General features: G+C 37.4%; 2 protein-coding genes across 3 annotated transcripts in view; one reads left to right on the top strand and one right to left on the bottom strand.

The window, feature by feature from the left end:
- LOC107036186 (thyroid receptor-interacting protein 11) overlaps positions 1-25,376 on the top strand; it is a 34,973-nt gene extending 9,597 nt beyond the window's left edge. The window contains exons 1-8 of one of the 2 annotated variants that reach the window (XM_015253971.1): positions 15,534-15,593; positions 16,079-16,216; positions 17,089-17,196; positions 17,285-21,122; positions 21,301-21,404; positions 21,491-21,590; positions 23,244-23,325; positions 24,647-25,376. In XM_015253971.1, coding sequence (XP_015109457.1) covers positions 17,089-17,196; positions 17,285-21,122; positions 21,301-21,404; positions 21,491-21,590; positions 23,244-23,325; positions 24,647-25,082 — 4,668 coding nt within the window. In that variant the 5' untranslated portion in view covers positions 15,534-15,593; positions 16,079-16,216 and the 3' untranslated portion in view covers positions 25,083-25,376. Of the gene's footprint in view, positions 1-14,665; positions 14,828-15,533; positions 15,594-16,078; positions 16,217-17,088; positions 17,197-17,284; positions 21,123-21,300; positions 21,405-21,490; positions 21,591-23,243; positions 23,326-24,646 lie in introns of those variants that run through there. The other variant, XM_015253962.1, reaches the window with a different exon arrangement.
- A 1,484-nt stretch (positions 25,377-26,860) lies between these two features.
- LOC107048751 (protein lethal(2)essential for life) lies at positions 26,861-27,800 on the bottom strand. The gene has a single exon (XM_015272147.2). The coding sequence runs from the start codon at positions 27,684-27,686 to the stop codon at positions 27,078-27,080; it is 609 nt and encodes a 202-aa protein (XP_015127633.1). The 5' UTR covers positions 27,687-27,800; the 3' UTR covers positions 26,861-27,077.
- Between the last annotated feature and the right edge of the window lie 193 nt (positions 27,801-27,993).

The following is a 27,993-nucleotide window of genomic DNA, read 5'->3' on the forward strand; positions in this document are numbered from 1 at the left end:
AAAAAAACATTCATATCTTGTCTGACATCTCTGCTACAAACTCTGGTCATCAACTCTGGTTTTCAGTTGAAATTGGAATTGTTAATTTACACAATAATAGGAGTGCATTGACGATTTTTTCTTAACTCGCACAAATCTTCAAACAATTTGCTACCGATTGGTGATAAAATTTTTTGGAAATAATGAAATAGAGGGGATAACGCCTTTTTTTTCAGCGGTGATTTTTCAAAAATTTATTTCAAAAAAAGTACTAACCGGCAAATGTTTTTTATTAGCTTGCAATTTTCTTCAAAACTACTTCAATGAGGAAACAAAAAAAAATTTGGAATATCTATACATGAGGGGCTAATTGATCGGATCTCCATCGGTCGTCCATGTTATGAGGGCAATCACTACGCCACCATCGGTAAATAGCGGTCCCAATTTACTAAAGATGAAAGAAACGTGAAGTTGTTTTATATCGAAATATCTCGATACTGCCTGACCGCTAATCCTTAATTCTGATTGGTCAATATGTAACACGAAGTTATTCCCAAAAAAAAACACGCGGCATTTTCAAATTCTTCAGTGACAATTTCAAATTCTTCAGAGGTAAATTTTTTTTTCACGTCATATATATGTATAATATATGTATTTCACATGTATATATATTATCGGTAAAATTAATAAATTCTGTCCTTTTATGGAGACCGATTATTTTGAAAAATTGAAGATAATTGAAATTGAAAAATTCTTTATAGATTCTTTTACTCTACTTCGCTATTCACTTCAATCATTAGTCGAATTCTCTTTGATTCATTATCAATATTTATAAGGTATTCATGAGAAAATGAAATTTAATGAATTCCATTTCTTCATTTCAACAAATTAATAGATCAGCGCGCGCATAGATCTTGTGAAATAAAAATGGCCAACTGCGCTCTCTTCCGTTTCCTCGCCCTCGAATTATCATTCACACACTGAATATATGTTTCCTCCATTCTTCTCCGTGCATTGAATTCGATTAACTTGGCGGGAATCTCATCAGTTGAAGCTTGCCCTTGAAACAAGTTCCGGGATAGATCATTTCTTGCAATGGAAAAATAATTCGTATGATTTCTGCAATGATTTTTTTTATATCTTCAATTGACAAGTCAATAACTCACAGCATCAAATTAAAAAAACGTGAAGTATTCCATGTCGAACCGGTCAACCTCTACCCCTCACCCCCTCGAAAGTGAACGGAAGTTATCGCTGAATTGGGGAGCTTAAAAGACCCTTCATGATTTTTTTTCGAATTTTTCTACAGCCTGTATAGGAGATATGATTTTCTTCGCGTTTTTTTCACATAATTCGCGTTTTAATCAATCGATTTCAATTTATCAAGTCCCAAACCGATTCATTGTTTGCGAATTTAAGAACTTGTAGGACAGAATTCTTTTCCCAGTCTATGGATACCTGCAATAATGAATTTGAAAAAAAAATTGACAAACTTGAACTTTCATAATTTTGTCACGTTGTTCTTAGCTTTCATTTAATCAATTTTCACAATTAAAATACGTTTTTGAGCCATTATGAATGTTCGACAACGTCCTAGATTTATTTTATTTTTAATTTTTCCGACTTCAAACATTTCGCAATGTCCGTTAAAAACCTAGCGAATTCGCTAGAAAATTCTACTAAAACTCTATAGGAATTCTAATTGATTTCACGTGACTTCAAAGAATAATTGATTTCAAATGATATCATAGAGTATTGGCCCCGATTTCACGATTTCTCTTCGGTAGGCGGAAAAATTAGACGAGGAAAAAATAGCCCACACACCCAAAACGTGCTAAAACCCACCCAACTCAAAAATTTCCCTTGGTCTATTTTTTCTTTCCCTTCGTCTACTTTTTCCATAGTCTATTTTTTCCGGGATTCCATATTCTTCATATATGCCTAATCTCCACTAGATATTACTCGATGAGGGGAGCAATATCATAACTCAATGATAACGAAAAGGGCGATTCACCCCATAAATGATATCTCTCTATTCCCACCCCGAAATCCCCTATAAAACCCCTCAAGCAGCTCTAAAAACCCGTCAGTGAATTTTACAAAGTCCATCGTGCTTGCTAGCGTTTCTAGGTCAGTATATTCCTTTCTTCGATGTTTCCCCTATCACTCAAATGCATCACACGAGTACACGAGTCTCTTGCTATCACAACAAATTGCTTCCTTTTCTACAATATTTTTCGCCTCCTTATCCACGTCGCTTTCCTCGCAATGCGAAAAAATAGGCTAATTGTTGTCCTCTGTTTACTAGTCATTCTGGTTTTTCCTTCGACGTTCAGAGAGATAAAAGAACCGATCGGGTGAGTCACCCCAGTGTGACAGTTACCGTTTCGATACGACGATTCCTTCAGCATTTTCTTGATTATTCACCCAACTGAATGACAACCAATAGAAATGCAATAGTTCACGTTTTGCGGGGGAGTGGGGAGAAAATTATTGTATTTCCCTCATCGGAATCTCGGCCAATGGGAGGGCCGCATTTGATGTCACGTGGTACAACCTACACGGTTTTATATCGGCAAAATTTGGTAAAACCATGGCATGTTGCTAAGGGAGAATAAACAAAATAATTGAAATGCGAAAGTGTAGGTTGTACCACATTGACATCAAATCCTGCCCTCCAGTGACCGAAATTCCGATGGAGGAAATACTCCTCGAGCTTCAAAATGCATCGGGTATTTCCCTCAACCTTCCCTGCAAACAAACGAGAGTGTTAAGTTTTGTAGGTTTAAAAAGTTCCTACAAAACTTCCACGGATTTTCCTACAAAACTTGACACGAAGCTATCGGGGAATACCCGATCATTTTGAAGCTCTCGGGGTATTACTACTGACTATTTTCTCAATTCTGATTTTGACCAATCAGAGTGCAGTATTCGGAGTCACGTGACGCGTTTCACACTGATAATTTCCCTGCAGCCGGGGAAATTATCGGGATCAGTTTTGCAGTAAAATCCCTCGCGCTGCGCGCTCAGGATTCTAATCTGCAAAACTGATCCCTCTCGTTGCTATGCAACAAAACATTCGGGAAATATCCGATAATTTTGAAGGTCTTGGGGTATTAGGCAAGGTTGGGGTAAAATGGACTCTTGACTTTTTTTAAAATGTTAATGACGGGTTGAAATGTTGATAAAATTTAATAATTTTTTTTCATTGCAAGGAACAATTCTTTCCCTTTGTGGTGAGCTTAAACTGAGCTCCATTGATAAATTTATTTCTGAGTTATGAGTAATTAAAAGAAAAGTCTAAAGTGTCCATTTTACCCCACTCTCCCCTATAGCTGACTATTTCCTCCTTCAGAATCTCGACCAATAGAATCGTTGCATTCGGGGAAGTAACATGGTATTATTTCGATAATTTTCGGTTATACCCCCTTTCCCATGGCAACTAAGAAAATATTCGCAAACAATTCTTGTGGTCGAAATTCTGAAGAAGGAAATAGTCCGCCGAATACCACTCGCCCCTCAAAATAAATCGGGTATCTCCCTCAAGCTTCCCTGCATACAAACGAGCGTGTCAAGTTTTATGTTTTTGACCTGCAAAACTTGACACTCTCATTTGTTCGCACTGAAGCTATCGGGAAATACCCGATCATTTTGAAGGTCTCGTGTGGGTGATCTGCTGACGGAAGATATTTATGACAATGCATTTATTCTTTAGGGGTAGTTTGAATGTGACACTTTATTTTATTATTTTCTTTTCCTTTTTCACGATGAAATGAATTTTAATTGACAGTTGGAGGTGAATAGCGTCTGGTAATGGGTCATTTAATTTTTTTTTCTGGAATAATTCAGTAGCGAAGTGGTAAACCGGTTTAAGTCGATTTATCTCCCAGTTGAGTTTTTGAGGAATATTTCCGAATCTAAGGGAGATAGCGAAATTTTGTAATTACATTTGTTATAGCTCTCAATCGGCTCTACAAAAAAGGTTATAACAAAAATTTTGCCATCTCCTTTACATTCCGAGATATTTGTTGAAAACTGGTCAATAGTCAAAATTGACTTGTACTGTTATTACTTCGCTACTGAATTTCATTCATGATAACTGATAATTTTTTGCTCATTTCCACTTACAATTTCCTGTTAAAATAAATGAAGTTCCGGTACGAATATGGCTTCAACTCGTGAAAAACATCGAATACTGCATTTCTATGCAACGAAATTGATTTTTGCAATGAAATCTTTTTCGATTTAATGTGCAAAGCTTCTCCCTCTCGTTGTTATGCAATGACACTATCGAAAAATTTTCCACAATTTTGGAGGACTCTGGGCATTACAGCTGAATATTTTCTATCTGTCGAAAAAAAATTTGGTTCTGTAGCCCTGTCCACCTGTCCACCCGCAGCTTCTGAGCAGTAACCATGGGGGCTGACAGATAAAAATAATGTTCTCGGGCGTAACACGTACGTGTACGTGCACTTGGGCTCCGAACGGAGTGGAAAAAAGGAGTTTGCTACCTCGATTCCATTATTCATGAGTTTGCCCGTGGTTTCCGTCAAGTGTGAACCATTCATTCGAATAAAATAATTATCAATAAAACAAATTTGATGCTTTCATCAGGAGAAATTCACTCGTTTTGTTGTTATAGATGCTTCGAATGAAGGAAACATTTAGAATATTTCATACACGGAGAGAAATATTCAATAAAAATTTCGTATCTTTTCCGTAATTACGGAGTGAAATGTGGTTCTAGGATATTTTACGGACCTGTCACAGAATTTTTCCAGAGCGTTCCGTAATTTTTATCTGGATCTCTTGTGAAAAATTAGGATACCGTCACTTAAATTTTCTGAGTCGATTTCGTAATCGGTGAGCGAATTGTGAGTTGCGGAATGTTTACTGAACATTTCTCTCCGTGTAGGAAAATTTATTCAAGAGTAATGTTGTCGATCTGTTGGAATCGACTCAGCTTCTCGTTGTGTTTTTGTGAAAACTATATCAGAATACGTGGAGAGAAAAATTTTTTAGTAGTCTCGCTGGACAATTTTATTTTGCAAACTGTTCGTTAGACTCCAAAGAACAAAGGTATACATCCGTTTTACGATCCGTTGGGTAAATCCTAGAAAAAATGAAGATTTTTTTTCATTTATTGCATTCGAAATGATTTATCATTTTTTCAAAATTATTCCTGATCCGTACAGTGGATCGTAAAATGGATGCATACACTGAGAGAAAACCGACAGAGTTCTCAAACAAGTCTTACTTGTGCTAAGAAAATAGTCGTTTGAAAATTAGGGGACGGTCGGACAAAATGAGACGTATTGAGATTTTTTCCAATTGTTAATATCATTTATGAGGGAAGATATTGACAATTAGAGAAAATCACGTAAAGTCCTATTTTGCCCGGCTCTTCCCTATCAAAAACGGATTTTTTTGTACCAAACATGCAGAGAGTGCGTGTATATTCACCTGAATTTTTCCAATTGTTCCTCATTTTAACGGAATAATTAAATTGAAATTCCACTCAACTAAAATTTTAGTTCTGTAATGTAAATTATATCAGGAGACATTATAGGGATTATGCTGACATCGTGGAAGGGCAGAAGGGGAATTATCCCAAATTTTTGCTTACGCAATTCTTGAATGGCCCCTAATTTGACGAGAAAATTAATCGACTCATTCTCATAATTGGGATTGTGTGATTTTTCCCTGATGAAATATCCGGAAATTTCAAACAGAAATGTTACTTATTACCAATTTCCGGGATTTGACACGAAAATTTCAGAGTTCGTACCGTGGTCTACACTGTTAAAAAAAATTGAGTGAAATTTCCGGTATACGTCATGGAAATTTTCATCAAGTGAAAGCTCCACTGATATTTTAAAGCGGCTGGTTATTGAAAATTCACACTTGGCAGAAAAATTAAGGAGAACTGTGAATTTTAGTTCAATTATTACTCGAAAATGCTTAAAAATCAGGAAATTTCGCGTAAATATATTCTTGATTTTTCAATTAACTAAAAATTTGGCATAATTTAGTGCTGACTGTTCATATTGTGACTGAAAATTCAAATAAGCTCGCGAATGCTCGTCTTGCTGCTTCACAAAAATTTGTAATAAAAACTGAATTTTCGGTGAAATTGGAAAGTTCATGATTTTTTCCTCTCTAGATCAAAGTCGATGGAAAATTACTGCGAAATTGTCCCTGACATTCAATTATTTTTCTAACTGATTATTATTATTATTATTATTATTATTATTAGACGCAATTTATGGTTTCGTATGAATTTTGCGTGTCAAATTCCAGAAATTTGTATCATGTGTCATTTGCAATGAAATTTCTGGAAATCTTATCAACGAAAACTCGAATATTCCATTGATTTTTGAATGATCTGAAAATCATTAAAATACTTGATTTTTTAGTTCAATTATTCCATAAAAATGCGGAAAAATCTTGAAAATCCGGGGAAAAATTCAAAGTTCATGGCATTTTGTTTCTCAATTTCCATTTGAAATCTTCCATTGAAAATTCAATCAAGTTGTGAAATTTCCGTCTCACTCCCGCTGAAAACTCACGATTTTCCTTGAATTCTACCCAAAACTTGAAATTTCATCCCCATTTTCCCCTAGATCGGATTCAATGTCACTCGCATGAAAATTAGTAGCATATTTTCCACGGAATCTCGAAAAATTCCTAATACACTGATAAAAAGGATTAGTTATTGTTAACGAATGGATTTGATTGGAGACGAGGGTCTCACCAAATGTTCATTCCTTATTAGTTAACAAATGCACATTTGAGAAGGCTTGTTAGACTCGATTTTCACTTTTCAAGTGAACCATTCGATAACTATTAACGAATATTCATTTGGTCATATTCAACTCTACCATTCGGTAATAGTTAACGAATCTCGTTTGGAATGAATGAATGATTCTATCAGTGTAGAGTAAAACCAAAAAAGCCTTATATCATTCAACTGTTGAAAAAGTTCGCTTCAACAATTATAAAAATTTCAACAATGTTCGACACATTCCTTTCTCCATCGCTTTTGAAGTTGACAAGGGGACCCCCGTGCCTCCTTCCAATTGGTGTAAACTTATCAGACCCCTCGGGGTTGTTTTCTACCCCCTCTACTCTCTACTACCCAATGTATGTTAGGAAGGCGGCGGCATTTGTAGGTGTTTCGGTAGTTCAGTATTTTTTTCTATTCGTAAAGAGAACGAGCACGCGTCCAGTCGAGGAGTCGGAGGCCAACCGTATCGCCTGAGACACTCGTGGCAGTCGTGTCTCACCAGTCGAGCAGTTAACGTCGCTCCACGTGCGTGCAATGCGCACATTTTAATCATTTGAACAATTAAGTTTTTTTTTTAACAATAGTTCGTGTCGACGAGTTAGATCATAACTATTCGAGGTAAGATTATCGCATTACTGCATTGTTCTTTTGTTCTCCTAATTGAGTTGAAGAAAAACATTTCATTACTCTCGCATTACACAATTATCGAGGAGCCAATGATTTGCGCTTTTTCGGAGTAATTTTGAAACGGAGGACTTTATTTATGGAAAAATGTAGTGTCACTCTGCTGAGGCTAAAGAATTAATTATTGACATTTTTCATTTGAATAAACGTGACGTGGTCTATCGCAAATCTCAATTGTCTTTATTTATCAATTTTTTTTATTCATCCGCTTCTCACAATTTCCATAAAGTGAAATTCATAAGAAAAAGAGAATAAAATTACCTGGCTTGGATTAACACTCGAGCCATCCATATCGCTATTTCCATGGTAAAAGTCATTTATAACGTTTTTAAAATGATAACAGCGGAAAAAAGTGCATCGCTGGAGTGTCGCGTTATCTTGACTCGAGCGACTAACGACAAGTCGACTACATATCTAAGCATCGAGGACACCGCGAGTTTGAGGGGGAGCCCCTCTCTCCTGAGAAGAGGAAAAATATGAAAACGGGAAAAAAAATGATTTGAAGAAAAAGATGGGAGAAAAATAACACCGGCAATTCGCATCTACCCGGCCTCAGTAACATCTAATACTTATGCATTACCTATATCGTAATGTGCTTTGAGAATGTAATTAAGCTGATCCTTGTACTTCGAACTTGTCATACAAACCACTCGTCATTGACACGACATAAATCGTCTTCGTGGGCTTTCACATGAGTCAAACGTCCGTAATGTTTGAGGAGTATGATAGAAAGTTTCGGTTTTCTCGTTCCTCAGATCAAACACAAATGTCCTAAAAAATACTGTTTGGGCGGGAGTCAACAGGTCTCACTCAAATACTGTGCCATTGCACAATCGTTATTTTGCCCCCATTTTTTTCTGTCATTTTTTATCTTCATCCTTTTTTTTTCATTGTCAGTTCCGTTATTGTTATACAATTTTTTCCGGTTACGTAAGCGCGTCATTCCTCGGCCGAGAATCACTGACCAACTGCCGAGGACTACGGGTTAGATCGTATTTGTTATGATTTTCTATTTAATTCCGAAATGATGAGCATGAGAGAGACTCAGGTTTGGGGGAGAGACGAGAAGAAAATGTCTGTTACCGAATTTTTGCTCGTCGAGTTATTATCAATAACGCGTGTTGTGCAATCGTGCAAAATGCATGGACAATTAACGTATGCCAGGCAAGTACATAATTCTCACTGGTGCGCGCGTGCATCGAGGACGACAGTTTAGTGGGACACATGATTAGGTAAATAAATTTAAACACGTGATGAGGGGAAAAATAAGGTGGAGGGTGAAGTAAAAAATATCGAGGTTTATGGCAGTCGTTATTAATTCGTTTTTGCTGGACTCGATCGTGGCCTTTTTTTTATCCTATTACAATTTTTCTGGGTAGGTACAATCCGGTGGTTCTAGTGCAAAGATCAAGAACGACCAGTGTTTCAGAACGACGCGCGCTTTCCCACTGCGGCGTGCACTATGCAGTCACACAAAACTTGATTTTTTTTACGAATTGCGATATTTTGGAATTTAATGGATTGATGGCAATGCACATTTGTTCGATTTAGGAGAGTTTTGAATGTATGGATGAGTAAGCGCGAGTGGAGGGAGACGTTTCCATGGGTGACATATTACAGAGTTTCTTATCGTATGTAGTTTGCTGACTATGTTCTTCCAAGTAATACTAAGCGATACAGTTCAGAATGCGTTGGCCAGACTTCTTAATCAGCTACTAATGTTCCACGATTCTTCGTTTTATTTCATTTAGTCTGTAATAAGGTATTGTAGACGAGATCGCTGGGGGGATTGATATAATCGTGAACACACTGTTTGAAATTTCATGGAAGATATTGTAGTAAATCTCATGAGAGTTATATTGAACCGGATTTAGAGAAGAAATGGATATTAAATTGCAAGTTTTGAGTGGAATTTGCGGAAATTCATGAGTTTTCAGTGGGCGTGAGATGGAAATTTCACAACTTGATTGAATGTTTAGTGGAACATGGATATTCAGAAAAATGACATGAATTCAGTAGCGAAGCGGAAAACCGGGTATAGTCGATTTTGACTTTTGGCCAATTTTTGATCAATATCTCGGAATCTGAGAGACATAGCAAAATTTTTGTCATGAGCTTTTTTATAACCCTCAATTGGCTCTACAAAAAAGGTCTTGACAAAAATTTTTCTATCCCTTTTAGATTCTGAGATATTCGCCAAAAACTGGTCAATAGTCAAAATCGACTTGACCCCGTTTACCGCTTCGCTACTGAATTTTCAATTTTTCTCTGAAGTTTCCTGATTTTTCGGAATTTCCACAGAATAATTGAACTGAAAAATCAAGTATTTTATTGATTTCCAAATCATTTGAACAGAAAATCAATGGAACATTTGATTTTTTAATGACAAGATTTTTTTTAAATTTCAGTGGAACTTGGCGATAAAAATTTCCCGAACTTGGCACAGAAAAATTAGACGAAAATTTTTAATCGCGCACATAATTTTGTACGTCTGCTGAAAATAAGTGGAAAATCGTAACGCAGAAAATTCTGCAGCTTTTCTCGTGGAAAAAATCAATTTAAATTTTTTTGTAGATTTCCATCTTTCCATGGAACTTGTTCTGCTAGGATTTTTCAAATAAAAATTCCTTGGCATGAAGTTTCCAAGATTTTGCTTTTCCGTTTTTTTATGCGAGGCGGTAATAAACATAAAAATTTCAACTAGACAATTTCCAAAAACTGTATAGTTTCACATAAAATTCCCTAGAACTACTCGATGAAATGTAAAAACTGTAGCATCATGAAAATCAAAGGAACTCCTCAACAGAAAAAAAACGAAAAAAGAAACGTGGGATTTGTAATTTCATTGGAGTAATCTCCACGAGTTTGAATTTCCACCGCTCATTAACTTAATCTCCTTCTCCATAATACATCCAGCAATAAATTAACTCCTCACTAGTCTCACCAGTAATTGAAAAATATCGAATTAACGTTTCATTTTTCTTCCGAGCCCAAAGTTTTTTCTCGATACATACACCACTAATAATCGTAAGTATTATTTATTTCCGAGGTCAGTAATCGACGATGTAACGATGCGGGTTACGATATCGCGTGTCTTTACCCAGCGTCGCTAATGTTATATGTACTCGATATGACGATTACGCGTTATCGCTAGACCTCCCTACCTCCGCCGTTTATCGTATCGTGTACGGAAAATTGTCCAATTTCCAATGGATAGCCAAGTGGACTTTACCTGTGAAGTAGAATTTTCTCATAATTCATTCGTAATATGAACTGAAACCCCGAAAAACAACACGTGTGAAAGATTTCAATAGAAAATCCTGCAGTTTTCCAGCGATCGGTCGACAATCATTACATTTGTAATATTATGTAAAATTATTAGAATCTGCCTCTTTCTATACTATAGTTTTATCATCTTACTTGAAATTTGAAAATACTAAAATAATTCATAATTTAAATTTTCTGTTAACTATTGAGTAAATAATTCTAAATTTCATAAAAAGCTTTTTCAATTCAGTAGCGAAGTGGTAAAACGGTACAAGTCAATTTCGACTATTGACCAGTTTTCAATGAATATCTCGAAATCAAAGGGAGATAGCAAAATTTTTGTTATAACCTTTTTTGTAGAGCCGATTGAGTGCTACAACAAATGTAATCACAAAAATTTCGCTATCTCCCATAGATTCGGAAATATTCCTCAAAAACTCAACCGCGAGATGAGTCGACTTAAGCCGCTTTACCACTTCGCTACTGAATTAGAAATGTAATGGTCGAACTTCTGACACGATTACTGGTTGATAGATTATTTCGGAATTTGAATATTCGATTGATGATTAATTTGGTAATTGAAAATTGTTGGGTAATACTATCAGTTAACATAAGCTAAATTTAACTTATTTTGAAATTGATGATTGTTCTGATCCCTGCAGCTTTTTCTAAAAAATTATTTTCAACAGCATAAGAATTCTAGTGAAGTTCGGTTCACATCTTCTTCACGTCAATTGCATTAAAAATTCCGCAATTTACCACGTAATTTTTTGACAGCTGATAAATTTTTATTAGCTTCCCGATAGGGAAGTTACTTTGCTCCAGAAATTCCTGGGCATCAAATTTCCAAGTTTTTTTCCGTTCTTTTTATCGTTTTCTCATAATAAAATGCAAGAAAAAAAAACGTAGTAAATTCGTGTCCACGAAAAATCAATTTCTACAGGTTTTTTCGATCACAAAACATATCTATTGAAAAACGCACGTCAGTGTAGTTTCATTTCCAACAGATTTGACTGAAAAAAAAAATTTTAATATCATTCTAAAAGAACTTCAACAGAATTTCTTTCAGAGAGCGCTAGATTTTTCTATTAAATATTGTCACACGTCACGGAGAGAAAAAATTCTTAAGCGTTCATTTTCATTATACCTGAAGTATTGTGGCCCTGCAGTCCCTTTTTCTGTCGGCATTTCTTTCATAAATATCGCCCACACACGCAGCTGCTAATATTTGCTCGAGAACAATGCAACTGCGGGCTTGGAAATACTCGTGGCAAAGTGGTAAGGCTGAAGGAAGGGAGACGAGCGTTTAACTTGCTGAGGTAATATTTTTCTCTGATACCTGGAAAATGAGCGCCTTATCGTACGACCTCTTTCGACCATTGTCCGTATTCATTCAAGTACTAGACCCTGTGGAAAAATTAGAGACACGTGTCTCTATTGATCCCCTGGTCACTTCCGGATGATGAGGTGATGTCTGGATGGGCAGGAGGGGGGGGGGGGGGATAAGCCGGCAGAATTAATTCCCCTTCGATTACTCGTGTGAGATGACAATTTATTCGATATTAAAGCTGATGATGGCATCTCTAGTCGCTTTAAACAGAAATGTTCAACACTGGGATATTCATCTGCAGTGTATTCACCCCTTTTTCATTGGTTTCTCCCAGCATGAGCATAAAATAACATCTGCAGCTGAGCGATATGTCAAGTTAAATATTTAAAATGGATGGGGAACATGAGTTGATGGGTTTTTTATTCATCGTAATATGGAATAGTTGAAGAATGTTTTTAAATTCAGGGGGAAAAAAATAACAAATTGATGCACAACGAGGTCTATTTACTTATCAGCGAATACGTGGACACTGTCGTTCTTTTTTCTTTCCTTTTTTTTCAGTTTTCTGTAGATAATAAACTAAGGTGGGTAGAGTACCTGGTGGACATTATTATCCATTCAGGGGATATAGCACAACTTCCTTTCCCACGTTTTGCTATCGTTCGGTTATTACCTGTTGGTGGAGCGTCTCTTGGTGGCACGTGAGCATCACCGTCGTTTGATCGAGTGGAATTGAGTGTATTGGAGTTGCCACAGGTGGCTGGTTGAAATTGAATTATAATGCTCTTTTCAGATAACAAATACTGACCCACTTTTTTGATACAATTTGCTACGCTGTTGGAAAAAATGAAATTTCATCTACAGTTGACTAGTAATTTTTATGAGAAGTACAAATCATGAAATTTCAGATTTCCCTGAAAATTCGACAACGTATTTGCTGGGATTCTCCTGGTTTCTGTAAATTGTTATGAAATAGTTAAACTAAATTTTAGAGTTTCCAATGATTTTTCCATAAAAAATGAATTTTTGATGATGAAATTCCTTGAGATTTCAGTGGAACTGTAATGTGATAAAAGTTTCCAAGAGATGAACCGAAAATTTCAGTCAAAAATTTTTAAGAGTGTATTTTTGAGTGGAGAAAAGTTTACTATAATTATTCTTCCACTAATAACTTTACGAATGAATAAGCTAGGAATATATTCTAAAATTTTCTAAAGTTTTAGTCAATAAGACAGGAAGAATCCATAGTCTTTAGAATCCAAAACTTTCGAATATTCAGTCTTTTACCAGAATGTCTTTTTATTTTCTTGGTAAAGGAAAAATGAGAGATGTTTTTTGTGGTATAAAACACCAAGGAATTGTGTAGTTGTGTCTTGAAGGGGCCGATCAATGCTACGGTGTTGATTCTTTTGTCGTTTGGTATAACAGTGCCAGGCATGAAAGTCAAACGAGCCATTATTCCTTGACCTGACCCAACGAAACCCCCTTTCATATTCATTAGCATCGGGTCCCCAGACCGTTGTATATACCTTGTGGACCAGCCAATCCAAGAGGGCAAGACTCACAAAAAAAAATAATAATAAAGGAGTCAGCGATACGGGAGAACTCGTCTGCATAAAAATCCTGCATTGAAAAATAAAAGAGCGATGTATCCGTTCTCTTTTGCCCAACTTCTTCATCGTTTATCGAAAACGATCATCGAACCCCTGAATTTCACGCATTCTCAATGACTGCACTTGGATCATTTGCATTTCAAAAGTTTTAATCGGGGAGATCAATGTCCCTCTGCATATCGATACACATCAATTGTCATTCAGATATTTTTCGGGGATTCACATGCATTATGCAGGAAATTATAAGTACATAAATGATTTTAGAGGTAGATTCTGTATTACTGTGGTTTCAGAGATATTCAACTGTGTGTGAAACTCTTTTGCTCAATATTTCAAAGGTACTAGTCCCAACTTCAATTCAGTAGCGAAGTGGTAAAACGGTTTAAGTCGACTTATCTCTCAGTTGAGTTTTTGAGAAATATCTCGGAATCTATGGGAGATAGCGAAATTTTCGTGGTTACATTTGTTGTAGCATTCAATCGGCTCTACAAAAAAGGTTGTAACAACAATTTTGCTATCTCCCTTAGATTCCGAGATATTCATTGAAAACTGGTCAGTAGTCAAAATTGACTTGTACCGTTTTACCACTTCGCTACTGAATTTTTCTTTTTTCAAAATTTTCGTCTTGTTTTGTGAAAAAGTCATGATTTTGATTACGCAAGTTTGGCTCTTTTACTGGCTCCCCCCTCTTTTTCTCATCATTTCCTCTCCACCAGTTCCCGTGCTATGTCGATGGACACGAATGTGACGCCGGATAGAGAGGTTTTTAGGCGTATTGTATTCACGATACGAGATTCTTATGCAAAGAGGCCGCTAACAATGCTATCACCATTCCCCTGATACGTGGAGTTCATTACAGTTTCTCATTTTTTTCCCATTCGAAGTTGACACGTTTCAATATCTCTCTATTATTGGCAGATCGACGATGTTATCTCGTAGGATGCTTTGACCAGTTTTTTACCGAATAAAGAATAATGAAGTAAGTCCTGCTTTTACGGATTTCAGAATGATGATGGTCAGGATAATGACGGCGAGGGATTCTTCTGGGATCCACCGTCGAGTAGAAATCGAGAACCGAGGAGCCAGGTGCGAGGGCTGCAGGAGCAGATCGCACAAGCCACCGTGAGGATCAAGGAATTAGAAGAGGAGGTGAAGAAATATCAGAAGGTAATTGAATTATTGAATAATATTCTTTGAAACAATAATATTTTTGAAATATCATGACACAATGATTACTGATTTCCAGTGATTTCAAAGCCATTTCACGTGATTTCAAGGAATAATTGATTTCAAGTGAGTCCATCGGATTTTATCCCCAATTTCATGAGTTCAAATTTTCCATTTCATCTATTCGCGCAATTGTCTCAGAATAATTGAGCAAAATCGAACCGGGTGATGAAATAAGATCTTGTGAATTGCGAACAAGTTGCAATGGAGATAAAACCTGAATTTGAATCCTCGTAGCACTTCATTTTTTTTCGAGTAAAGTAAAAAGGTGTTCAAATACGTAAGAAGATAATTTTTAGAATAATTTTAGAGTCTAAATTATCTAAACCCACTTTTTTCCTATGATAAAAAAATTATTCGAAAAAATCAGATAAGGATTGAAAGTACTGAACATGTTCAACGGCGAAATGGAAGATTCTCGAGAAATATCGATCTGTTTTGAGAATCGTTCGTATAATTCGACAGTGTTGTCTTTGTTTTTCTTTCGATACTGTCGCAGAAAGAGAACCTTTGTTGGTAAACCATATTCGTCAAAATGCGTGTTGAGTCGAAATTCGAAATTTGTTTTTGTTCTCTGTACGTTTCGAAATAAAATTTCTCAGCTCATCGATTTGGCGATTGCAAGTGATTTCATATGAAGTCACTTGGAATCGCAGATAAACCGCGAATTGTAACTTTATTTTGTTCGGTTAGAACGCGGATCTCGGTACGTGGGGCATAAAATATTATTTTACATCACATGATACAATTTACGGCATTTTAAGAAACTCAAAAACATGAACCTCACACCTCATAAGCTGTAAATTTCACAAGGGTCAAACGTTGCAAAAGACCAACGTCACAAGTCATCTTCACTGTGAGAAAGTCAATCTCATTATTTATTGAGCTTTATTGGATTCTGTACTTTATTATTTGGAGCCCCGGAAATGCCCAGTTGGGCCTGAAAAGAACGACTTTGTTCTGAAGACTTCAAGAAAGCTACCAAAGACAATTGAATAAATTTTATCATTTAAGGGGTAACAGAATGCTGCTAATTTTCCAAATTTTTGAACAAATTTCCTGCTGAAAGTTATCGATATTTTTACAAATCAAAGCACATTAATCTCCAGGAAGCGATGGTAAACATCAACGTGCTTTGGGTTTAAAAAAATATTGATAACTTTGAGCAGGAAATTTTTTGACAATTTCAAGGAAACAGTGGCCTTCTGTTAGCCCTTAAGAATGCTGAATGAAACAAGTTAATGTCAAGACAAAAGATGATGACGCGATGAATTCAATAGTGAACAATAAATATGACTCTTCGCGAAGCTGCACGGTTTACTATAAAAGGTAACTTCCGCTGTTTTTTACATTTTTTACATTTATTACGCAAATTATGGGTTTTTTACAATGTCATTAAAAAAAATGCGGTTATCGATAAATCCTAAACCAACCCCGATCATTTCCAACCAAAATTGGAGAATGTGAAAATTGGCCGATTACAATGCTTCCGTTCGGAAGCAAAAAGAAATTCGTCTCCCAAGAAGATTACTCATTGACAAAAGTAATTTTTTTCTCAGTGTAGAGGAAGGGGATGAAATAAACGTACGGGGGAAAATGGACTCCTTTAATATCTTGGCTGAACTAAGAGGGAAAAAGGACAAACAAAACGGTTGTAAAGGTCAAACGGAAGAGACGAGCGGAATACTCAGGAGGATCAGATGATCTCCCCCGTTTGACTCGTTTAAGATGATTTTCCATATCTATTTCGATCGATAAGAATTGCAATAAAAAATTGAAATATTGTCTCATAATAATTGTATTTTTTTGCGGAAAGAGCTGTCTGTTTCACTCCGTTTCTAAATAAATCAAAATTTAATCAGACGCGAAGTCATTGTCATGGTATCGTGATTTATGCCTATAGAGCTACTCCCCTAACAAGATTAGTCAAACGGCGTGGCCATTTGCCCCTTCTCCCTCTGGGCTTTATGATGTGGGTGAAAACCTGAAGATGAATTTTACAGGATTAGGAATGTGGTGAGAATCACACTGCGTACACCCGCCAAATATTTTACCCTCAATCCTCATATCCAAATGTGAAAATATATCATCCAAATTCTGATTGAAATGAATCTTAAAACCCAATTTATCACAGCTCAACGCTAATTTTTGCTATATCGTTGTGGCACAATAACAATAATTCTTTTCATTATTTTTCTCAGATGAATTCAGTAGACAAGAAGGATGAAGTATCAGACAACAACCAGAGAGGTGAATTCGTACGTGTGAAGCAGGACTTAGTCAATCGCATCATCCAAATTGGAGAGAAGGTAAAACGTCAATTTTTTCCATTAAAAAAAAATGAAATCCCTCTGAAAAGGTGTGTGAACTAAAAGCAAAGTCATCGTTCTTCAACAGGGAAAAGAAGCAGAAAGAACCATGAAGAAGATCCAGATGGACGAGTCTGCCTTCATCAACGACTTCCGCGCTGCTATCTCGAAGCTTGACTCCCACGAACAAGTGAATTTAATTCGCGGTGCCTTGAGTGCTCTTGAAATGGACAATGGTGCCACCGGAAAAGAAGAAAAATCTGATGTTGGAAAAAAAGTCCGCCTGGAAGAGCCGACCAATGGCGTCAGCAATCGAGAGTTAGAGCTCCGTAAAAAGATCAAGAAACTCCAAGAAGAGAATAAGAACCTCTCCACCAGCATCGAAGAGCTTGATCAACAACATGCCCAGTCAATTGAGAAAGTCCTGGGTCTCAAGGACGAACTCAAGAAGAAGCACCAGTGCCTTCAGACAGCCTACGAGACCCTCTACATGGACTACAACAAACTTCAAGACCAGATGTCCCTCCTAGACCCCAAAAAAGCCTCCCTCGAGGAGAAACAAGTCCAGACAGAATTTCCCGCCCCACAAGGGCTTCTCCAAACCGACGAGAAACCCACTCAGACTGAAGAGAGCCTTCCACCACCTCAAGACCTCCAACAAATCACCGAGAACGTCCAAGACATCGTGAAAAATTCAACCCTAAAACTGCCGAAGGACGAAACTCTGTTCGAAACCCTGGCGAATCAGTTGGTAGAAACCCAGAAGCAGAAAGAACTGCTGGAACGAAGGATCCCCGACTTAACTAGAGAGTTGAATCAAGCCTGTGAGATGCGAGATGCCGTCCAACAAGTGAATTTGATTCGCAGTGCTCCGAGTGTCCATGAAATGGACAATGGTGCCACTGGAAAAGTAGAAAAATTAGACATTTCCCAACAAGTCCATCCAGAAGAGCCGACTAATGGGGTCAACAATCGAGAATTAGAACTCTGTAAAAAGATCAAGAAACTTCAAGAAGAGAATAAAAAACTCTCCACCAACATCGAGGAGCTTAAACAAAACCACAAGTTGTCAACGGAGAACTTCCAGGATCTCAGGCATAAGCTCGAAATGGAGAAAGACTGTCTTAAGACAGGCTACAACGCCCTCAACGCGGACTACAACAAACTCCGAGACAACGTACACCTCCTAGACCCAAAAAAAAAATCCCTCGAGGAGAAACTAGTCCAGACAGATTTTCCAGCCCCACGAGAGCTCCAAACCGACGAGAAACCCATTCAGACTGACGAGAGCCTCGCGCCTCCTCAAGACCTCCAACAAATCACCGAGAAAGTCCACGAAATCCTGAAAAATTCAACCCTGAAAATCCCCGAGGACGAAACTCTGTTCGAAACTCTGGCGAATCAGTTGGTGGAGACCCAGTGGAAGAAAGAAATGCTGGAACGAAGGATTCCCGACTTGACTAGAGAGTTGAATCAAGCATGTGAGATGCGAGACGCCCTTCAGATCGACTGCGACGATCTCCAGACGACAGTAGAGGCCTTGGAGTCCGAGATTCAACACATGAAGTCAAACCTGCCGTCCATCCCTGAAGCCAGTGAGGAGCGAGTTGCCTCCCTGGAGACAGAAACAGAATCAATGAGTGAAGAAATAAAACGTTTGCAAACAGAGAACGATCTTCTTCGTCAAAAGCACACAGACTTGATAACAACATTGACAACATTAGAAGGATCCCTTCGAAACCAGGAGAATCTGGAGGCAGAAGTGAGGAACACGAAGCAACAGCTGGAGATAGCCCAGCAGCAGCTGGCAGGGGCTTCCAAGAACGTCGAGAACAATGAGAATATGATGGAGGACCTCAGTCGACGTCTCCACACTTCCTTAGAGGAGAACAACGACTTGAGAAAGCGCAACGATGCTTTAGAAACTAGAGAGAAGCAGATGCAGGAGCAGATGAATACTTACTCTGAGAAATGCAAAGGATTGGACGACAATATCGACTTGATCGAGGAATTGAAGTTGGACATTGGGAATGCTCGTAGGGAGCTGAAGAATTCCTTCGACGGCAGTAAGAGACTGGAGAACGAGTTGATGAACGTCACTGAAGCGAAGAAGGAGATTGAGAGGGACATCATCGCTCTTTCTCGGGAGAAGGAGCACCTGGAGACTGAGCTGGCTCTCATCCGGGACAATGGAGTCCAGGAGGATAATTCGGAGGTTCTCAAAGAGCTCAGGAGCCAATTGGAGTCTGCTAATCGGGAAAAAGACGATTTGGAGTATGATTTACTTAACATGAGGAAGGAGTTGGATTTGGCTCTGAGTGATGTATCCCAGATGGAGGCGAGATGTGTTAAATTGACAGCGGAGAATGAGAAGCTCATTACGGAGAATAACAATGTTGTTGAGCAGTTGGGCAGCATCAGTGAAGAGTCCGCAGAGAGAATCGAACTTCTTCAAACTGAAATGAATTTACTCCAGCAAGAACACACATTTTTGCAGGAGGAGGCAGCCGCTGAGAAGTCGGAACTCTCAGAGATGAGGTCACAGCTTCAAGAAATAGAATTCAAAAACATTGACATGGAAAATATCATCAAACAGTCCAAAGCTGAATTTCAAGAATTGAAAAATCACTGCGATAATTTGCGTGGACGAGCAGACAAAATTCAAGAATTGGAGAAGGAAATAATTCGTCTTTCATCATTCGAAACAGAATTAAAATTGTCAGAGGAGAGATACGCAAAGTTGGACGCAGAACTCGCAGTTGTTCAGCTCCAGAATGAAGAATTAATAGAAAATCGTGACGATTTATCCCATCGACTCAGCGACTTGAACGAAGTATCCGAGAACATGTATAAATACAAAATAAAATCAGAAGAACAGGAAAAAGAAATAATACTTCTAAGATCCGAACTTGCAAAAATGACATCGAGAACTCAAACAGAGGACACCGACGCCCTCAGATCTGCCTTGGCGCAGAAATCATCAGACTTGGAGCTCTTGAGAACCGAGAAAATCCAGCTAGAATCAGCCTTGAATGCTGTTAAGACCGAACTGGAGTCTCTGAAGAGCAATTCTAATGATTCGGCGTTAATGGCAAAGGAAACAATCGAGAATTTATCCCAAATAATCCAGCAGAAGGAGCAGGAGCTGGAGACAAAACTCCTGGAGAAAAATAGTGCCTTCAACGCGTTGAGATCCGAGCGAGACGAACTAGTGAAACTCGTTCAGGCAAAGCACAACGAGAGTTTGCAGTACCACGCAGAGATCCAGAGGATGACGCAGCTGTTCAACGAACAAGTCGCGACTCTTCAAACTTTAACATCAGAACGTGATAGATTGAATGGAGCGTTGAAAGAGAAAGAGGCTGAGGTGTTGTGGGCCCAGAACGAGCTCCAGGTGGTGCGCCAGCGTCTGAAGAACTTCGAGGACTCCAACAACTATGGAGAGACTTGTAACATCCCTGAGCACTCGAGTCAGATCTCTCAGGCTGGGATTTTGAACGAAAAATGTAATGCACTTGAAGCTGCGCTTGTCAAGGAGCAGTCGAGCAATAGAATCCTCCAGAATCAGTTGAATGAGAGTCAAAGCAGAGAGGGCTGTGCTGCTAGGGAGCTAGAGAGACTGAGGACTCATTTAATGGAGATGGAGGCAAGTTACACCGAGGAGGCACTCCTCATGGAGCAGAGCAAGAAGGAACTGGAGGGAAAACTGAAGGAGGCGGAGGAGAAGGTGAAGAACAGCTCCACTGTGTACACTTCTGCCAGCATCAGGGCTAATCAACAGGTGGAGACTCTCCAGCAACAAATGGCACTCATTGTGCAGCAGAGGGATGCCATACAGGGTAAATTGTCTGCTGCTGAAGATAAAGTTGCTGCGCACACTGCTTCGTTGACGAATCTGCAGATTGTACTTGAACAGTTCCAAAGAGGTAAAGTTGCATAATTCTGGGGTTAAACACTTGAACAATTACTAAATTTTAGATTCGTCCATACACGATGAAAAATCAAATGGTTCTGTAACGTTTTATCACTCTGCTGATGATTCTATTCTCTTCTGTACTTTACTCCAACAAGGAAAATAATTAACATAGTTTTATAATGCTCTAGATAAGGAAAACGATATTCGCAATGCAACTGAAAGAATTCGCCAGCAGTTGAACGCATCGTACAAGAAACAGGAGGAATTGAATGCAGAAATATCCTCATTGAAGGTAATTTTTTATTTTCTATATTTACGAAGTCAGAGCCAAATTATATTAATTATTCATGAGTTCATAATTGATAAATGCTTCAATAGGGTCAATTGGCAGAGGCTAAGGAGTGCCTTCAAGCAGCTTCCCGATTGAGCGAGCAACTAGACAAAAAGAGTGAGAAAATACAAGAACTCAGCCAAGAAGGTATTTACTATTGATTCATTGAATTACTAATTCCACACTATTCCCTTAACTTCTGGATTCTTTTCTATCAATTCCTGCATGACACAGATTGTTTCATCACGCACAGTAATTAACGATGAATGTTTCATCCTGTCATAATAAAATTTTGCCTTCATGCACAATCACAATCACGTAAAGACAATCACCAAGAATGCATGTTTTTTCCATTCAATTCACTCTTGAGACTTATTTTCGCATTTAGACTGCTAATTGAATTACTTAATGCTCTTTGAAGTTGATCTCTAAATACACATCCATACGTCGATTTCTTTCAATAATGTATGAGTATCTAGTGATAAGCGAATGATTTATTTAGTTATTAAGCATTGATTATTTGATGAGAGTGACCTGTGTGACTAATCTGCAATTTAGAAAAAAAAAATGCAAGAACAAAACGCACATGAGAACAATTTTTGAATTTTATGAATGAATAAAACATAACCGGTGGCTTAGTCAAATATCAGCTGGTAATTCTGGGCTGTTGAGAGTGACCCAGGATTCTGGCTGGTATGAGGCTACGTACTGGTAACGTCGCCTTTTTGCACACTAAAAACAATTACTCGTTATTTTTCGTTTCACATATTACATACATTTTCGATATTCACCCATTGGCCATTTGGTGCTGGTTATTATTGACTCATAATAAGATTTAGGAAATGTTTTTATTAAAACAGCAGTTACTAAAACCAATGATAACTTTTCTGCAATTGGGAAGTTTCAACAAAATTTTTTGTGTGTTATTTTCTGTTATTGTCCATTATTTCGTTGTTGTCATTGAAGAACAATTCAGTGAACTAAAAAAAGCTTTCTGGAGTTGAAACTAAAACTAGATGAATCATTTCATGTTTTATTTCATCTGTTTGACTATTTATTTATTTACCTTGTGTTTAATAAATTTTCTATTGATTTTTATCAATTGTTATTACAAATATAGAATAGGAACAGCACAGAATGGATTCGCCAAAGTAGAAAAATAAGTACATAAACGATTAAATGAATTTGGTAATGCTTGAGTGTGTAATCTCATGCGGTAACTGTGAGCGTAATTCAGTATAAATGCTCATTTTACCGCGTGGAATTTCCCACCCGTTACCCCTTTCCTACAAACCACTCATTGTAGAAGCAAAAAAATGAAACACTTATGATTTTTTATTTATCAATTACCCAGAATTTGTAACCACGCATACATGAGAATTGATTTTTCTTTACCATGTTAATGAGCATGTTGAGGAGCATGGTAATGTTATAAACCAATAAGCCAAGGGAATGCAGCATGAAAGAACCAAAAATTTTGGGCACGGGTGTGAGTATTACATCAGGTACTGGTGTATGTTCATTATCAACCAGTGCTTGTGTTATACTTTCGCTCATGTCTTCCCTAATCGTCGTTGTCTCGAACCACAAATTTGGATGCAGCATTTCAATGCAATTGCACTTGTAAATGCAAAAGTTTTCATAGGTATCACCTCAATTTATCAATTTTTTTGTTTCATTAACTGATTAAATTGTTTTGATTTTTGAATGCATTCATTCATATTGAGTCTTGAGTAGAGACGAAGGATAATCCATTGTTTTTTTTCGAGTGATTAATTCAATTTTTTGTCATTTTTTCAGTCGCAAAATTGACGGAATTAGTTAATACTGCGGATGAGAGGATTCAAGAGGCGAATAAAAGTGGAGAGGGCAAAGTAGACAAGTAATTATCGAAATATCCAATTATCTTAATGAAAATCAGAGCTGGGGGAGCCATTATTGCATTTACCAATTAAAATGTTGACGAAGAATTGTGATGGCGAGTTTTAATGCGCAAAAACTACGAGTTGAAATGATTTTATTTTTTATTCATCAAATGCAGAAAATGCCATAGTATTTGGAACAGTTTGATTCAGAAATATACTATTTGTGAATAATTGATGGAAAATCTTTTGCAATACTTTTATTTTCTTTTGAATTGAAGAGCTGAAAAATACTAATCATCGCGGTATTTGATGCATAACTGAAAAACATTTCTAGTGATGAAAGAACTTCATAAAACTATTGAAAACATTGCCAACAGAATAAGTCTCATATAACAATCCCTATTGACTTTTAGACTACTTCATTCGAATGGTGTTATAATGGTATTAAAAATGGAAATTTAAAAATCATCTCGAATAGTACGAAACTTTCAAAAATTATCATAGAACGGAAAAGTTTCTAATTTCCAGGCCTAACTGGCTGATTTTAAGAAACTCATAATTCCAAAAATGCTGTAATAATTTCAAAAATTCCAAAAATAATTCTAATTCTAAAAGATGCTAGATTGATAGCAATAAACTAGTTATTTGATTTGAGAAAAAAATCTCTGACATTCAATGTCAAAAATCCACTTGTTTCATGTGAAACGAGTTTTTAAATCAAGAATCGTTGGATTCTTAAGTCAAAAATCATTGGGTTCTTGAATTCAGAACCTTGGCGTTCATGAACTAATAACATTCGACAGGAATAAAATTCGAGAACGATTGAACATTAAAGGATTTATAAACATGAGTAGATTTATTCTAGAGCAAAAAAATAAAAATTCATCATATACATATGGACTAAATAAATAATAAAAATTCATCACATCAGGAACGAGAATGTTCATAATTTGAGCACGTAGAGATTCTTGATTCAAGACCCCCAAGGTTTTTATTTTACCAACCCAAAAGTTTTGAATTCCAGAAATGTGAGAAAATGTGCCTTTATTTGGGTAGAGTTATACTAGCCTTGAGTAAAAATTCCAGGAAATTACTCATAATTCATGGTTTTCTGCACCATTTTTTAGAGAAAGTTCTGTGGAAATGAGTCAAAATTTCACTCATTTCTAGGATTCTTTGCTCGGTAGAATTCCTGCAACAGAATTCTGAAACTCCTAGATTTTACACGAAATTAGAAACATTTTTTTTCTCTAGTATTCAGGGTCTCCAGCTCTGGTGAGCATAATGACATAATTCTCAATTAATAAAATCACTATTTTATCAATCTTTCATCTCTAGATTCCTGATAAAAAATCTCCTCCTGGGCTTCCTGTCATCCCCCGCGTCTGACAAATCCGCAGTTCTCCGAGTGTTCGGCACAATTCTAGACTTCAACGAGGATGAACGTGAAAAAGCAGGCCTAAATCATCCAGCTTCACACGGTGGATGGTTCTCAGGGTTATTATCCACCTCTGGAACACCAACGAAAGATCAAGAGGCCTCACTGACTCAATCATTCATCAGGTTCCTCGAGAGCGAATCAAAGCCAACTTCGGTGCCAGCCTTGCCAGTGTCCAACACGTCCATTTCCAGGCCTGGACATAGTCGACAACATTCAACTTCCTCTTCCCACTCTGGGCTGTTGCTCACCAACGTCAATCTTCCCTCATTCCCGGATTTTATACCATCAAGAAACACTGGATCCATCCTCAAAGAGGTCCTCAAGGACAGCTGATATTAACGCATCTATTCTAATTGACTATGTAAATACTGCTACATTTATTATTATTTCCTTTTTTGTCAGATTGTACTTGGACAGATTAATTTAGATGATGATAACGGAGTTGTGTCCATGTCTCATTGAGTATTCGATTGCCTTTGTTAACTCGCAATAGATGAAAATGGAGTTTTAAATACTGTATTAAAATTATTTGAGTTGTGCTCAGATATAAACTAAACTTGGCGATATTTTTCGATTGTAAAAAGGAGATTTGTATGTGAGTTGGGAATAAAATAGAAACTAAAACGTATAAAATGTTATAGTCAAGTTATTTTTGTTCAATAGAAATGAGGAGAATTCAATGTTGAGAATTCTAAATTCAATTCTGAAGCAAGACGAGTCTTCAATTGTAACGAATAACACAGAACAACAGCAGAATAATTCAGTGATTTCCTTCAATTTTCTCTTGTCTATTCATAAATGAGAAGACTGCCTTTATTCAGGCGCAATAAAAATTGTAGAAGAAACACGATTTCAAATACTATATCAAAATTATTTAACAAGGTGTTGTGCCTGACGATTGATCGATGGGAAAATAGAATGTGAGGTAGGTTGAATCAGGAGCTGAAAAAAAATGGTTATATTATTTATTCGACAATAAGATGAGAATGCAAAATCCAGATGAAAACAGTACAGTAGTTCAATCGTAGTTTATAAAAAGCTGCAGATAGCTGTGTTTTCAATACAATTAATCGTGATTTTACGTGGATGCGTCTATAGTTTCCATTTTTTAGAAAATAGAAATTTTTTATAATTTCTCAAATTTTTTGAAGAAGCTCTTGATTTTTTGCGGATGTAGAAAACCCTTCCTTCTATCTTTCCAAAATTCACTAAATTTCTACAATTCTCTCGCAGGTTTAAGATGTTTCCAGAAGTCTCTACGTTCATTACTGCAGTATACGAGACTGCTATCTTTATTTTAATTTTCGAGAGAATTCTAAATTATCTTGGACATACCCCGAGAATTTTCTAGAAAATCGAACAATTTTTTCGATATTTTTTTACAAAACCGTAGAATTTTGTACAATTCTCTAGAAAAATCTAGAATTTTCTAGTATTTTGAGGGGCGACACTGCGACACAAAGACTTTCTCCTAAGTGATATGCCATAACAAAACCACAGACGATCCACATCGCAAACACGATAATCCAACCTTGACCTAGGTCACCAAAATCCACAAGTGAATGCCAATTATCTTCGAGAATTTTCAACGAAATCTTTGGTGAATGAAAGCAAAATTTGTTTTCATATATGGAGTTGCAAATGAACGAGGAAGAGAAACAAACTCAATTCCATAGGAAAGTCATTTTAAAAAAAAGTGGAGAATTTAACGTAGAACCGAAGTGAACGATAATCCTACAAATTCCAAGATAAATCCTAAGAGAAGACGAGTCTCAATTTGCAACGAATAACACAAACCACCAGCACAATAATTTAGTTTTTACCATAATTTTTTTTCGTTATTTATAAATAAGATAATTCAACTACCTGTATTCAAATGCCCAACGACCAACCCATCGATCGATGAGAAAAAAAAAGAAAACATCACGTAGAAATGAGCTAGAACCTAATAAATAAAATGTCTAGTCGTGTTGAAAAATAAGATGAGAATCCAACGTTGACCCAGCTGAACATCCAAAACGCCGAAGAGAATGACAAAGAAATTTTCACCCCAAATCTTCAGGGAAAGGATTCTTAACGTACAATAAACAACGCATTATTTTCCTTCTCACTTAAATTTTCTCTTTTTTTGGTTTATTATTTATTCACCAAATTAATAAAAAGTACAAAGAAATATCACAAAACTCAATAATGTGATAATGACTCAACGTAAACTAAATAATGAATGAAACGAGTAATTTTATGAGAGTAGTATCAATGGAAATACGAACGTTATGAGATAATCCATTTTATCAAAAAATAGACGAAGGTAAAAGGTAATGAAATATTTCACTTCTTGATACACTTCTTGTCCTCCTTGTCCTCCTTCTTCTTGCACGAGGCATCGCTGGTGTCACGAATGGCAGGCTTGCCAGTGTGCTCGATCTTGATGACCTTTTCGCCCTCGACCTTGGGCACCTCCTTCCTGGGTGCTGTGATGGTGAGTACACCGTCCGATGAGAGACTGGAGGACACCTGCTCTACGTCGCACTGCTCTGGGATCATGTACTTGCGTATGAACTGGCGAGAGATCCATCCGTGCTCGTCCTGCTTCTCCTCGTGCTTGGCCTCCACCACGACACATTTGTCAACGACCTTGACGTTGATCTCCTCAGGCTTGAACTGCTGGACGTCGAGGATAACTTGGAATTTGTTCTTGTCAGCGTTGACAGTTGAGGCTCCAGTGTCGGCCTTGCGAAGCAGCTCACCCCAGGGTCTGTAGTATGCCAGAGGGGATCTAACTCTCGGGATCTCCCTAGGGGAGAAGTAACGCTGCAGAATCTGAGGTGTCAAGAGCTGCTCTGGCGCCAGCTCCAGACCAAAGTCCTGGTCAAAGAGCCTGTGGGGACGCTCCAAATCCTCCCACCAGTTTGAGAACAGCAGTGGTACAAGACTCATCTTGATGTTCTTTTTTTTTTCGTAGAAATTGAATACGTTTGAGTTGCGTTGGGTTTCGCTTGCGCGATGTGTATCGTTCGATTGCTTCGAGTAGACTGATGCCTCAGCTGGCGCGCCGCCCTCTATTTATACTCACCGGCCGGCTTCGAGAATATTCGAGATTGAACGGCAGTTATTTCGGGTAAACACAGGGTTTTGAATAAATGAATCGGAGAATTTGATCGGGAACTGTTTTTTTTCAGTTTTTAGGACTGTTTTTTCGGGGTTTTTAGGTTGTTTAAGACGCAATAAGGGGGCTGGATTGTAG

Source organism: Diachasma alloeum, unplaced genomic scaffold (assembly GCF_001412515.2).
Source record: "Diachasma alloeum isolate Michigan unplaced genomic scaffold, Dall2.0 Dall_scaffold_00176, whole genome shotgun sequence".
NCBI lineage: Eukaryota > Metazoa > Arthropoda > Insecta > Hymenoptera > Braconidae > Diachasma > Diachasma alloeum.

What these genes read in the sequence shown, in the direction of transcription:
- LOC107048751 (XM_015272147.2), bottom strand. Translation starts at nt 27,686, where the DNA reads ATGAGTCTTGTACCACTGCTGTTCTCAAACTGGTGGGAGGATTTGGAG.